The sequence below is a fragment of the Dermacentor variabilis genome, chromosome 9, assembly GCF_050947875.1.
Source record: "Dermacentor variabilis isolate Ectoservices chromosome 9, ASM5094787v1, whole genome shotgun sequence".
Taxonomy (NCBI): Eukaryota; Metazoa; Arthropoda; class Arachnida; order Ixodida; family Ixodidae; genus Dermacentor; species Dermacentor variabilis.
Window position 1 is genome coordinate 110315918 of NC_134576.1, and position 13458 is coordinate 110329375.

Sequence of the window (13458 nt, forward strand, 5' to 3'; positions counted from 1 at the left end):
GGCTATTGCGCAACTGTTTCATGTTACATGCGAAACTGTACTTCTTTTGGGGGCCGGGGGGGAGCTGTAGGCTGCATTTTCATAGTTGAGCTTGAGTGAATGTGATCTGTGTTGCTGTGACGGTAATAAAGTAAGTCTTTTTTTATTGCAGGCTTGGCATTCAGGTAGCCCATACTTCGAGCAGCAACACGGCTGCAAACACTGGAAAGCTGAATGTGGCTTGTGCAGTCGATAGCACATTATGCACAGCAGCACCCTCAGTTCCTGTTCGTGATTTTGCTGCTGACCAGTTGGCGTACAAGCGCTTAGACCCCATTAGTGCGAGAGCTGGTGGTGATGCCTCTGCACCCCCTGCGGTCAACAGGATGCGTGCAAACAAAGCCACCAAATTGCCTAGAAATGCACAGCAGCATAATTGGCACTGCCACCCAAGTGGTGTCCAGGATTCCGTGGAAAGTAATCGGAAGTCCCACCCTACGCTAAGTACAAACGATTCGAGCAACTCGCCTATGAGCCATAGGCCCAGCTTGCCCAGACGTTGCAGAGTTGAACCTGGGTGTACTTTTCGGCCAGAACGCAGTGGACAACAGCACAGGCCGGTCACAGGAAAAGTTCTGCATGACCGTTCCAACAGCAAGACTGATGCCAAGACCTGCGGGCCCTCCTCTGGCTGCCCTACAGGTACCAAACCATTTGCACCATCGTTAAAGAGTAGGAAAAGTCTGACTAGTAGCAATGAGGCTCAGCATGGGCGAGCTGTTGCCACTGGCACAGGTCATCTGTATGCGCTGCATTTGCACAACAATTGTCCCGAGTTGCCACCAGTAGAGGACATCGTGAAGCGTCTACAAGAAATACAAATGGAATTTCAAAGGGACGGCCTCAGTATGGAACTGCCATGCTCGATGACGGACACGAAGCCCTGCTGGATCTTGAACAACTTGAGGACGTTCAACCGCATCCTGATGAGAGTCGACATTGAACTGAAAGAAGAAGAGCCGCGCAAACTCTGCGTTTGTTCTCTCGACGAAGCGGTGGTGATGCACTCAAACGACAACTCGGTCTTTGACGCCTGCATCCTGTTCCACTTGCTCCTCAAAAGGCACAAGTGCATACAAACTTTGCACCTTGACAAGACAGCTGTGGCATCCGGTTACCCACAGATACTCTGCGATGCATTGGCCTGCAACAGGGGCCTTAGGCGCTTGGCCATTGCCTGTTGGGATTTCCTACCTGCCACAGAGCGCACACTCGTATACTCATTGTGCAAGATGCCTGCACTCGAATACATTTGCATTTCGAAACTGTCTGTGACGCCAAGCGCAGCTGCACGTATTGGTGACATGATAGCGAGGGCGAAGTGCATACGCAAGGTTAAGTTCCTGGAAAATGACATGTCGCCCGAGGCTGGTACGGAGCTCATGAAGGGACTGTGTCGCAACAGCGGCCTTGAGCTGATTTGGCTTGACGACAATGCCCTCGGAACTGGCGGAGCACGTTTTCTCGGTGAATTCCTTGCCACGTCTACCAAGTTGCGAGAGCTGTCGCTGAGTGATGTGCCATGCTTCGATGAACAACAGCTGGTGTTCATTGCAGAGGGGCTGAAGACAAATCGTAGCCTTGAGAAACTGGAGATTCATGGGTGCCGCGTTGCTGCGGGTGGCATCGACAGGCTTGCCGAAGTTCTAAAGAACAACAGCACTCTGAAGTACTTGGAAGTGTCCGCATGCAACCTTGCGCAAGCGGAAACCAGGTCTTTCGCAATCCTTTTAGAGTTTAACACTGGTCTCCTTGAAGTAAACATCAGGGACAACCTTATCGATGACATTGGAGCGATCCGGCTCGCACAGGCGTTGAAGTTCAATATGCACCTGGAGAAGCTGAACCTTGAGGCTAACAACATCAACTCACCGGGAGTGGTTTCGCTTGTCGAAGCACTTGCCAGCAACAGTGTGTTGAAGGAGCTAACGCTGGGCTGCGTTGAAGCGGAGGATGAAGAGGATGAACGGGCAGTCACTGCCGCTTTAAATCGCACAGCTGCCTATGACCGTGTGCGACTGAGCTGCTATGACATTCGGGGTGTTTTTCAGCTCTCAGCGAGCCTCCGCATGCATGCCGACCGTATCACTTCAGTGCACTTAGATGCAAGCGTCGATGTCGATGCTGATTGCCTCAAGGACCTGTTTGTTGCACTGGCTACTGTTTCGTGCCTAAAATTTCTCTGCATAGATTCCCAAGCCACTATGGATGGTTCCGCTGCCAGGAGGTTTGCCAAGCTACTGTGTACGACGAAAACATTGAAGCATGTTCAGATAAACTCCTGCAGCGCTGACAGCGTGGCACTGGAAACAGTCATGAGGGGCTTGAAGAAGAACCGGTCTGTGTTGTTCATGGAGATAGAGTTTGCAGCCTGCAACATTGCCTGCACTGACGCATTTGTGGACATGTTGAAGGGCAACACAACACTCACCCATTTTGGCTACATTACCACCAAGCTTTCTGAGCTGCAACTGATTGCTCGCGAGCTGCCAGCAAATCACGTCCTGACCTCCCTCAAGATTTGGGAGAAGCCCAGCTTCAGGGAGACTATCTTCGAGATTCATGAAATCCTTCGGCGCAATGTCTCGTACCTCAACCGAGCTGTCGAGTTTGCCATGGAGCCAGGGAGGTTTGGTACCCAGCGGTATCCAGCTGTGGCTTTCGAGGAGCTTTGCCTGACAGACTCTTTCCAGAACCATCTTGCCAGCATTGTCGGACCACACCGTGCGCAGGAGGCGATGCGCAATGCCCGTCGACACATCACGACAAACCTGTTTGCTATCACAGGTGTGTGCCAAGTGCCGGTCACTTGCTGGCCGCACCCAGAAGGGGCACGGCAAATAGACTGTCTGAACATCTTTTGTTGGCTCAACATCTTTTCCCATCTGAAGGTAACGGATATTGTAGTCTGACGGACTGTTAACATGTCACCGCAAGGTACTGCAGTGTTATCATCTAGGTGAAAAACATATTACTGTCTTATTCGTTTCTACTATCTTATATTATGTTCATAATTGCACTTTACTAATGTAAAGCCTTGTGTTCAATTGGGCCATTGTATGAGAAGAAATGTGAAATAGCATTATGTACTATTAAGTTTTGTGAGGTATAAGGTGACTTCAAGGGTATATCTGTGTAAGATAAGTACAAGTTGCATATTTACCCTTGATGGGCATTTTATAACCTGTGCACCTTTTCTGCTTTCATTTATGTCCTCATAATTAATGATGGCTATCTTTTAAATCTATCTTGTTTAGTGTGCTAAAAGTTTCTGCATAGCTAAATCAAAGTGTGTATATATGGAAAGCAGCAGGCCTTGCTTTTTTGTTTTTAGTAATGTATAAATTATTTAACTCTTTCGTTACCGCAAGAAATGTGTTTGTTTTTAGTGCTTTTGCACTTTTAATGTTATGACAACCATAAGTACTGCAGTACAAAGATTTATAGCCTGTTTGCTGGTGCTTTGAATGGACATGTAGCAGTAATAATTGCTCAGGCATCTTTTGAGAATTAAATGAAGCTTCAAAGAAGCCCCTCAAGAAACATGAATGAAACTAATAATTTGGCCTTTTTAATATGACTACCCAGAGAAAAAAAAAAAAGATCTGAAATATACAAAATATACACTTGGTTCCTAGTTCCCATTTTTTGTATGTCAGATCACGCAAGCAAATTATTATGAAGATTTGTTGGCATCAGTACTAGCCATAAATACGCCCATACTATGCGGAAAAGTAGCTTTGCATGAAAACAGGCAAGTTCCCATTGCGCAGGGGGCACTTGTTTTTACTCATTGCAGCAGGCACCTGGATTGTTATTACATTTTTTAGACTCGCGAAGCAAGGGTTGTCAGGGTCAGGGATCATGCAGAAGCCTCCTCACGCTTGATTATTGTGTTCGATCAGCTTTTCTGAGTGAACAGTGTGGCCTGCTGCACATTCAACTGTTGCTGGAGCCTCTACATGCCTTGTTAAGTTGTTCAGTGTCGTACCATAATGTGGAGAGATTGCAAAATATTGTGCACTAAAAGGGCACTTGGTTGAAGGTCAGTCTGAAATCAACTGTGTGCTTTTGCGTGAGTGAAAACGCCGCACGACAGGAAGGCTTGCTTGTAGTAATTTGTACACGCGCTGTCAAATTGCTGATTGATAAAAGCAACTCACAGTGGGGAAAATAAAGTTGCATTTGATATTAGTCGAACACAATTATCAAAATGAGCACTCGTGAGCATATGTACGTCGTTTGAGACTGTTAAAAGTGCCTGTACGTGGGATCGGAAAATTGAAAATACGGGAGGATTGTCTGTGCCTTCATTGCTACTGTCATTTAAAAATTATGTCGCCGAGTCGACCAAAGCACAAATGTTGCGTCTTTTTATTGAGGAAGTGCAAAAAGCACTGGAGACTAGTTTCAACTGTACAGCCAGTTGAAGGTTTATTTTTACAAACTTGCCAACATGCCAAGAATGATGAAATCTGACAATAGTTGGAAGTTCAATTGTAATTTCAGAAGGTGCATGATGTTGCTAGTATGATGATTGATTTCTGTAGATGCGGTAACGAAAGAGTTGGCACACCAGTGGTACATATTTTACAACTGTGGTCGTTGGTGTGTCAAGTTTTTAAAATTATTCATGCTGAAATTGTTGCACGGTAGACCTGCTGCGTAGATCTCGTAAATGTTTTTGAAAGAAAGTGTTATTTTGTGTACTCGTAATGGAAAATAGCAGGGTCTATGGAATTGGTGGACTCCTTCTGTTCACTCTGCAGCTGCTCACGCATTCACTGAATGGGTTCGTTAATTGAAATGTTCTTTTTGTTGTCCTTTTGTCTGTCTGTATGTGTCTGTATCCTAGTCTTCTGCGCAGCTTTTTGCAAGTAGTGCAGCTTTTTGCAAGTAGTTGATACTTAGATGTGATAATCCCTTACACCAGTTAGCTAGAGCTTGTCGATTAAATTTTGGCAGTTCTGAGTGGCCTGACCTAGCTTGTGGTTTCCTATAGCTTGTGAATGTGTTAGGCTTGAGTGAGTATTGTTCTAGTGCACATGCACATTTTAAGATATGAGGAAGCTAGGTAGAAACAGCTCTTACAGTTTAAAGCACTGGCAAATCTGCGCTCACATTTTATGGTGCATTGCTTTTAATACCTTGTCTTGGTACACTGTTTGAATTGCTGCGCTTGCTGTTTAACAGCCCAAGGAACCCTTCTGTGCAGCGTTTTTGGTTTGTTAAAAGGACTTCTGTAATACGACAATGAAATGTTGAGTGCCCTTTCTTGTTCTTTTTTTTTGAGCATGTGAGCAATGTGATGTGCAGAATGGTCGCTGACTGTGCTGATACCAAATGTTTGTATGTTACACCTGATTGCAGTGTTTTTAATTGTTGTCACAATCCAAGAGCAATTGTGGCACCTGCACCTTTGGTGCGTCTACAATATGGGAGCACCATTGCTGTATCTTTTTGGAGACTTGTAATCTCGTGTTCCTTCCTTTACCCGAAATGAAGAATTCCCTTTTCAAGCAACCAGCTACTGCTTGGCCAAGTTAAGCATTGTGCTGGTCGAAAGCAAATAAAAGGAAAATCCTCATTAACATTACTGTCTATGTTGGCATTATTGAGGATTGCTTACTGAAACCTTTACAGTACACATAAACACTGTGTAGGAGCTTGGAACTGAGCTAATGTGTTAGTGTCTAATGAACAGATTGAGGGTTCCAACATGTGACAAGACTTGTTTACGTGTATGGTGCATCTAACTGGAATTTTGTCAAAGTTGATGCTGCTGCTGTTGCAAGACAGATTTACAGCACAAACTCGCTCTGTACTAAATGCAACATGATGGCATTAAAACACATTCAGATACGCACATGGATAACACTGCTTTGCACCTGAAACCACCTGATCCGGCAGACAACTTTTCGTGATTTACGAAAAGAATAAAGAAAGAATTGATGCAGGTCCAAAACACACCTTGGAATCTAGTCAAACTGCAGCTATGAATGACATGCTTGTGCACAAAAATACTTGTCAGAGACACGTCTTATGTGTGGGAATGCGAAAGCATTATAGTCTCTTAGGTGAAATGTTTTTTTTCTGCGTGTTCCTTGCCCGTGCAAGCTCTTGCCTGCATTTTAACTGCGCCTCAGTAAGGCCATATGAAAGCGTCTCAATGCACTCACTTGCCCACGAGGAGTTCCTAACTTGAAGGACCGTTCAGCAGCATTCAATTGGACATTAATGCTTTTTATTTCATGCACTCGGGACGTGGCGCTGCCTCCGACCCATTGGCTGTGCTGTCGCATGCCCGACGATGCGTGCCGTAGGCCACATGTTTAGTCAGCCAGATGGCTAGGACATGACGTGCGCAATGACATACACACTACGCACACATTTAGTTAACCAGAACTGCAGAGCTGCCGAGACGGTCAGGGAAGCGTGCTCGTCTCACCCTCTAGAGGCCTGGGTTCGATTCCCACCCAGACCGAAATTTACCTAATATTCTGTTCAAAGGCATTAATTTACTTTGTTTACAGGAACCTTCCCGAAAAATTTGACGTCAGCTCGAGTATTTGTTTATGTGGTTTTACTCTTTGCCGTCGGCCATTTCTCGCACTATCATTCGGTCACGCCGCCGACGACAAAGGCCGGATTTTCGTGTAATGGCGCATATAATGCTTTTGCATTAAAATAGGTTTATATGCCATGCAATTTAGTATGAGCGAGTGTAAACCAGAATTCTGGTGCAGCAAAAGAGCAAGGCTGAGAGAATTGATGTGAACTGGCACCAGTCCATGCGAGTTCTCTTGTACTTATTCTTTTGGTGCATTGCGATTCTGGCAAAGAAAACATGCAGAAACTGGGCCAGTAACATGTTTCGTTGAACATAAACTTTTGTGTTACATTTGTATCATATGGATTTGGGATCTCCAGTGGAAGAAAAGAAGTTGGAATCATTTACTGAAAACAAAACAAGGCATAGTAGGCAGTTCACGCCTGGCCTTTTTAATAAGGCATGCTTTACTGAAGAGCACAGAGAAGACAGGACGAACAAAGAGGGGATGACAGTGCTGTTTGTCGTAGCCTCTTGTTGTTCGTCCTGTTGTTTTCGCGCTGTTGTGCAAAGCAAGCAGCAATTACTTCCTGCCCCTTAAAGTGTTTCTCAACATCACTAAGCCTTGCCTTCATTCTTAACGAAGCTGTGCACAAACTCTGGGTCACTTCCCCCAATGTCCGCACTTTACCGCTGCAACGCATCCACCACCAAAGTGTGCGCTGAAGCATCGGTTGAGGCGGCTTTTCACCTGGAAGCAGACGCCCAGAGTTGGATACATGTTATGTTCAGTTCGTTAGGCGGTAGTTAATTTATTTGAGTATTGGTCAGTATGTTTAGCATTTGATATAGAGAATAAATTGTTTTATCTGGTTTTGTTATGTCCTTACTACAGCTGTGTAAAGGGAAAAAGACATGATGAGGTATTTACAGAGAAGTACAACACGCGTGTGAACACACTTCATTGATTTCTTGCGTAACCCTGCTATCTCAAATTATTATCTCAAATTTGGCCAGAAAAAGGGCCAAATTATTTTGAAAGACCCCAGCTGCCAACATTTTTTACTTCCTCAGAAAAAAATTAATTAGCTTCTGCTTGCGCTCTTCCATGAATTGTGGGCTGCCATCTACCGAAAGCATGAGTAAACACCAAGATAAAGCTAGGCTTGTCCATGTTGCTACTAAAGAAACATGCAGATACAACGCAGATGTAGCCATTTATTTCAACTGAAGCACTTCATGAAAAGCTACAAAATCAACCATTTGACTCCTGCATCTTTGGTGTAAAGGAAGATTGTGTGCACGTGTGCTCTCAATGTGAGTGTGCAATGCAGGATGCTACGCAATGTGACAAATCTTGTAAGGGATTGTATTTCTTCATGTACCTTTTAGTTTAAATGTACCAGTGGCGTCTTGGCCACTCCCTCTTGGTGGGTATGCGTTATAGTGCGGAAATCGTGTGGCAATCTCAAAGAGCTCGTTGACAGTGGCACAATATCAAGTTTTTTTAAAACCTCCTAGCACGATATGTACCTCCCACTTATTGGCGAAACCCCCATCATGGGTACATGCCATTGTGTGGAAACTCATCATGATCAACACGCAGACACACTTCATGAGCCATCCCTCGTTGTGGGTACGTGCCATATTGTGGGAATCGATTAATATGCAGCAATCATTTCATACAGCCATTCCAAATGTGGGCAATTTAAGAAAGAGGTGATTAAATCTCTGGTTTTATTTACATTAAGTCTACGTGCTTTAGATTCCCATAAGCGGACATTACATGTACAGGATTTTATTGTGATCTGATGTTTTATTATGCAGAACACAAGCGTGCTCGCTGGCACAGTTGGTCAGAAGCCATTGTAGTCGGCGAGACACCACCAAAAAAGGTGAAGCGTGGGATAGGAAAAGAGAGCTTTGCTTTTAAAGAATAATCGTGGAAATTTATGCGACTTTCAGAGCTACGCATTGTATACGGATGCTAGCATGTGTTGAACTTTCACCCACCCCACAGCTGCTTTGTGATAGCCGAATTGCACGGCACCATAACAAGGGCAGCGAGGGGTTGGGAGGGGTTTCGAAATAAAAAAACCTTGTTGGGTAATCATTGGTCAGTAGATGATGACCAAGTCCCTTGGTACGGAAGGTTAAGGTGGAGTGCCCGAGAAGGACAAGACATTCGGTGCATGGATGTTGTAGGCCGAGCTTGTAAAGCAGTGATATGAGGGTGGGGGTTCACATGTAGAATGCGTGTTGACATGCCTGTAACTGTGTATGCAGTTTGGGGTGATGTATGTCATCAGTCCGCATGTTATGTATGATTTCAAAGACCAAGCAGGATTGGTGCGAAGTGTGGAAAAAAGGATATATAAATATGCACATTTGTTTTATTAGCACTGTCTGTAATGATGGCTCATTATAGTCGAAGTTTCTGTTGTCTCAAAAGAAGAAAAACTGGGTAGGCTGTATCCGGGACACAGTCGCAGTTGGCAAGTGAAATGTCTAGTGCGTGCAGCAGAGGGTGTATGGGCACTAGGGTAGAGAAATGACCGTTAAGAAATACGCAGGTTACATTCAAAGTTAATTTCATATCACACGCACAGATATACATGATGCAAACTCAAGTACATGGAGAAAAAAAGAAAAAAAAAACCCCTAAAAATTGGCTGGACAAAAGTCCGTGCACCCTCGAAAAGCAGCTAAAAAAAAAAAACCCAATGCTGTGCATTACAAAGCTGACACAGCTAATGAGGACCTGCGGTTTAATTTTGCAATCGATAAAGGTGGGCGTGTACCCCCTGCGTTGCTGCGCCGTGACGTCACGCCATATCTGGGCTCGGCGCGTCTGACGCGGAGGCGCCATAGCCAAGCAGTTGCGATTTCTGCGTGGTTGCTTGTGAGCCTTGTAACTCCTAATGGGTACAGGTCATAATGACTGTCGTGTTCGTATGTCAGCTTTGATGCCAACCTACTAAATGTGGCAGAGTGACCTCTCTCGAACGCGACAACTGCCACTCGGACCGACAAACGTACTGCCCTCTGTACGGCGAGCGAGAGGCTAAATTTAGCTCCGATTGCGTCATGTCTGGCGCGAGAACGGCGCATTTAAAACAGTTCCAGGGAACGGGACAGGAAAGTGAGACGCATACAAACGCCGACTTTCAGCCGGAAACTGAAGTGCCAGAAACAAGGAAGACGAGAAGAGAGACAAGGAATCGACTTGGAGGGATGAGGGTTGGTCAGACGAGCCGTTACCACTCTCCGTTGGAACGAAAAGAAATATTAGGCCACATTAGGCCCGCCGCGTCGTTCGGAAGCTTGACAGCTGAAAGAGCTGAAGTTCCTCAGTCTCGAGGGGCGCTCGGGACTAAGGAATGAGTGGAGTAAAATATTTAGCCGAATAATAGAATCCAGGTCGTCGATGAGCAGCCTAAGATGTAAGGAGAAATGTAGAGAACGGTAGAAGGTAAATGTTACTGCATAAAACATGTAGCTAGTGAATAAAATTTCAGTAATAAATTAACATGTAAAATTAAAAGTAAGTTCTTTCAACTAGGAGAAGCCTTTCTGGGGCAGGAACAAAGACGGCTTGCTGATATGCGTGTGTGTCTCGCACAAAATTGCGTAGGACTCGAACTCTACTCGCGCGCGTTTTGGTTTTAAATTTCGCGCGGCTCTTTAAAGGGAAATGGTGGTGATGATGGTAGGTGTGCGAGCTTGCTCAAGCCAAAACAAGTTGAAGTCGAGAACGTAGTCAAGTACAGTCAAAGTTTTGGCCGAGCCGTAGCTGAGCCATAGGCGCCATTGGCTTCTTGCTGCCGGCGTGGTTCCAGCATTTGCGTCGTACGCGCGTTCGCTGAACGTTTGGAGCTCTACAAGCTAGAACGTCAACTGCGCAGAAGACGTGTGGAAACCTATAAAAGAGCCGAAGAGCTTCTCGGTGCCTGAAACGTCTTGCGCCACGTCGCCTGCGAGTCCTTGGAGGATACTGACAGGCCTGAAACAACGTTGCACGTGGAACGTCGGGAATATGCCATGACGCCGGCTTAGCCCTCCGCGCTTTGTTCCTCGACTACCATTGTGAGTGCGTCGTTCGTAGTTGAATGGTGCGCCCGTGAAGCTCGACAATGACGAATGCGGACGTGGAAAACGCCTCCGCCGACGTGTCGGCCCTCGAGGCCCAAATCATCAAGCAGGTCGAGTACTATTTTGGCGACTTCAACTTGCCTCGCGACAAGTTCCTCCAGGGCAAGCTCAAACTGGACGATGGCTGGGTGACGATAGAAACCCTGCTGACATTCAACAGGCTCAAGAGCCTCACCACGGCGGAGAACGTGGTGGCCGAGGCGCTGAAAAAGTCCACCAGTCAGCTCTTGGAGGTCAGCGACGACGGGAAGAAGATCCGTCGCAGCGCCGCCAAGCCCGTGCCCGAGAGCAACAAGGAACACCAGCAGAAGCTGGACGAACTGAGCGTCTACGCCAAGGGTTTCCCGGCCACCGCCACCATCGACGACCTGCTGGAATTTTTCGGACAGTTCGGCCAGTGCATCAACGTCTTCATGAGGCGCTACCCCAAGACGCGCAAGTTCAAGGGCTCCGTGTTCGCCACGTTCTCGACCAAGGAAGAAGCCGATGCGTTCCTCGCAAAGGAGGGAGTCAAGTTCAACGAGCTCGAGCTGACGCGGTCCATGAAGACGGACTACGTGGCCCGAAAGAAGCAGGAGCGCCAGGCCAGGCTAGACGAGAAGGCCAAGAAGAAGGCCGCCGACAAAGAAGCGGCGGGAGGCGGTGACGCCGGCGCGGCCGAGGAGCCGGAGGCGCCCGAAATCGTGCTCGGTTGCCTTCTGCGCGTCAAAGGGCTCGGCGAGAAGACCACGTGGGAGAACCTCAAGCAGGCCCTCGCGCCGTACGCCGCGGTCGCTTTCGTCGATTACTCGAGGGGCCAACCGGAGGCCGTGCTGCGTTTCGTCGAGGAAGGCTCCGCGCAAGCCGTCCTGGCCAAGCTCGAGGCGCAGGGCGAAGGCCTCAAGATCTACGGGAACGAGGTCACTGCCGAGGCCCTGGAAGGCGACGAGGAGGTCGAGTACTGGAAGAAGCTGACCGCGGCCAAGCGAGACAAGAAGAACCGCTTCAAGGGCGGTCAACGCGGCAACAAGGGTGGTCATGGACGAGGTCGCCAGCAGGGCGGCAGGAGGCAAGACCGAGGCAAGAAGCGCGCCGCCGAAGACGATGCTGGCGACGACAACAGCGAAGCCAAGAAGCCAGCCGCACAAGAAAGCACGGGAGGCGCCAAGGACGATAGCGCAGCCAGCGAAGCCAAGAGGTCCAAGACCGACGGTGAAGCGGCTGCCGAATAGCCAGGAAGGGAGCATGCAGCGGGATTACAAGTGTGGACTGCAACTGTTTATGGACAATTTCATTTTATTTCATTTTTCATTCGCTTCATGTACCATAAGTTAAAAGCACTTGGCAGTTCTGCGCTGTAACTCCCTCATTTGCATTAAATGTGCAATGCATACATCCACCCCATGGGCTGCTGTTTCCCTAGATGTGGCTGTTCTCAAGAGCACCTGCAGTGCTTTGCCAAAGAACCACATGTCTTAAAACGGTAGGCGTACCGGCTATGCTGATTCAGCATAAAATGTTTTTTTCTATATCACTTTACCAGGAATACCATTCTGGTGCCGACGTGCAGTGTTCAGTCTCAGCAAAGTTGCCTTGCATATGATCATATAGTGGTCAGCCTTAGATTTTTCATTAGAGCATCATGGAAAAAATAATGCAGCTTTTTATAATGGCGGATACAGATTAGATGCATGCCAGTGCTGATATTCTGTATCTGAGAAGTTGTGCAATTTTTTCTGCTATGTATGCCAGCTTCTGTTGGAGCATTAGCTAACAGTTGCAACACACAGCAGTTGGAAGTTGATTGGCAGCTTTGCACCGACAGATAGTTTGTATATTGCAGCGCACTAGCTTGCAACAGAACGTCTAGTCTGCAGGGACTTCAGGAAACAAGCATATCTTGATCAGCTCTGTAGATCTGCTCCCACTTGTAACTGTGCCAGGTTGGTGTTCCAGTCGAGTTCAAAAGGAAGTCATGTTGCTGCAATACTGTCAAATTACTCGAATGTTGGCCCATAGATGTTCCATACACCTTCTGCTGCATATCCTCTGAAACCTGTTATTTTTAGTGCTTCATAGGGGCTAAAGCCACTGTCATGTAACTGAGGGAAGGGAAGGACTACATATTAATGGGGATAGATATTTATTGAGGTCCGAGAATCTGTTGGACCTCGCAGGTTGTCATTCCAAGCTTGTCATTCTACAGCTCATGCACTTGTCATTAACTGTCTTGTTAATAATAGTAGCCGGCATGGTGGTGGTTATGACAGTGGACCACTGCTCTGCTTGCATGTCTCCATACGATACCTTTTCATGAGAAGAATCTTCACAAGTTCAGACATTGTGGCAGCATTCCACTGTGGGCCACTACCATGGGGTACCAACAAGAAGTTCAGCCATCATGCAAACGATGGGTAGTACATGGATTTGTCTGGTCTTCAAGCTTGGGGCTTCAGACGTCCTTGTGGCTTCATTTATTACGCTTCATCTGGGCCTAAATCTCTAAAACAAGACTGCAGACTCTCAGCGTTGCTGCTAATTGTAGTGGTTCTGCTTGTCCATGCATCTGTGGCATGACGGTTTCAATATTTGGCTTCTGTGCTAGAGGTCCTGCATTAGAATGCTGCTGTATTTAAAATGCAGTACTTAAACATTATCACTTTGCAAAGTCACGAAGCCGTTTAAAGCCAGGACAACATTTGGGCAAATCCATCTATACCCATATTTCATGCTGGCTG

General features: G+C 46.8%; 2 protein-coding genes across 4 annotated transcripts in view; both read left to right on the forward strand.

Moving 5' to 3' along the window:
• LOC142557283 (uncharacterized) overlaps positions 1 to 7464 on the forward strand; it is a 65635-nt gene extending 58171 nt beyond the window's left edge. For all 3 annotated transcript variants that reach the window (XM_075669004.1, XM_075669003.1, XM_075669005.1), the window contains one exon: positions 152 to 7464. In XM_075669004.1, the coding sequence (XP_075525119.1) occupies positions 366 to 2951 (2586 nt within the window). In that variant the 5' untranslated portion in view covers positions 152 to 365 and the 3' untranslated portion in view covers positions 2952 to 7464. The remainder of the gene's footprint in view (positions 1 to 151) is intronic.
• A 2912-nt stretch (positions 7465 to 10376) lies between these two features.
• Positions 10377 to 12119, forward strand: LOC142557287 (lupus La protein-like). The gene has a single exon (XM_075669009.1). It carries the CDS (start codon positions 10723 to 10725, stop codon positions 11950 to 11952), a length of 1230 nt encoding a protein of 409 aa, XP_075525124.1. The 5' UTR covers positions 10377 to 10722; the 3' UTR covers positions 11953 to 12119.
• Positions 12120 to 13458: the final 1339 nt, after the last annotated feature.

Coding starts and splice junctions, on each gene's coding strand:
- LOC142557287 (XM_075669009.1), top strand. CDS start 10,723: ATGACGAATGCGGACGTGGAAAACGCCTCCGCCGACGTGTCGGCCCTC.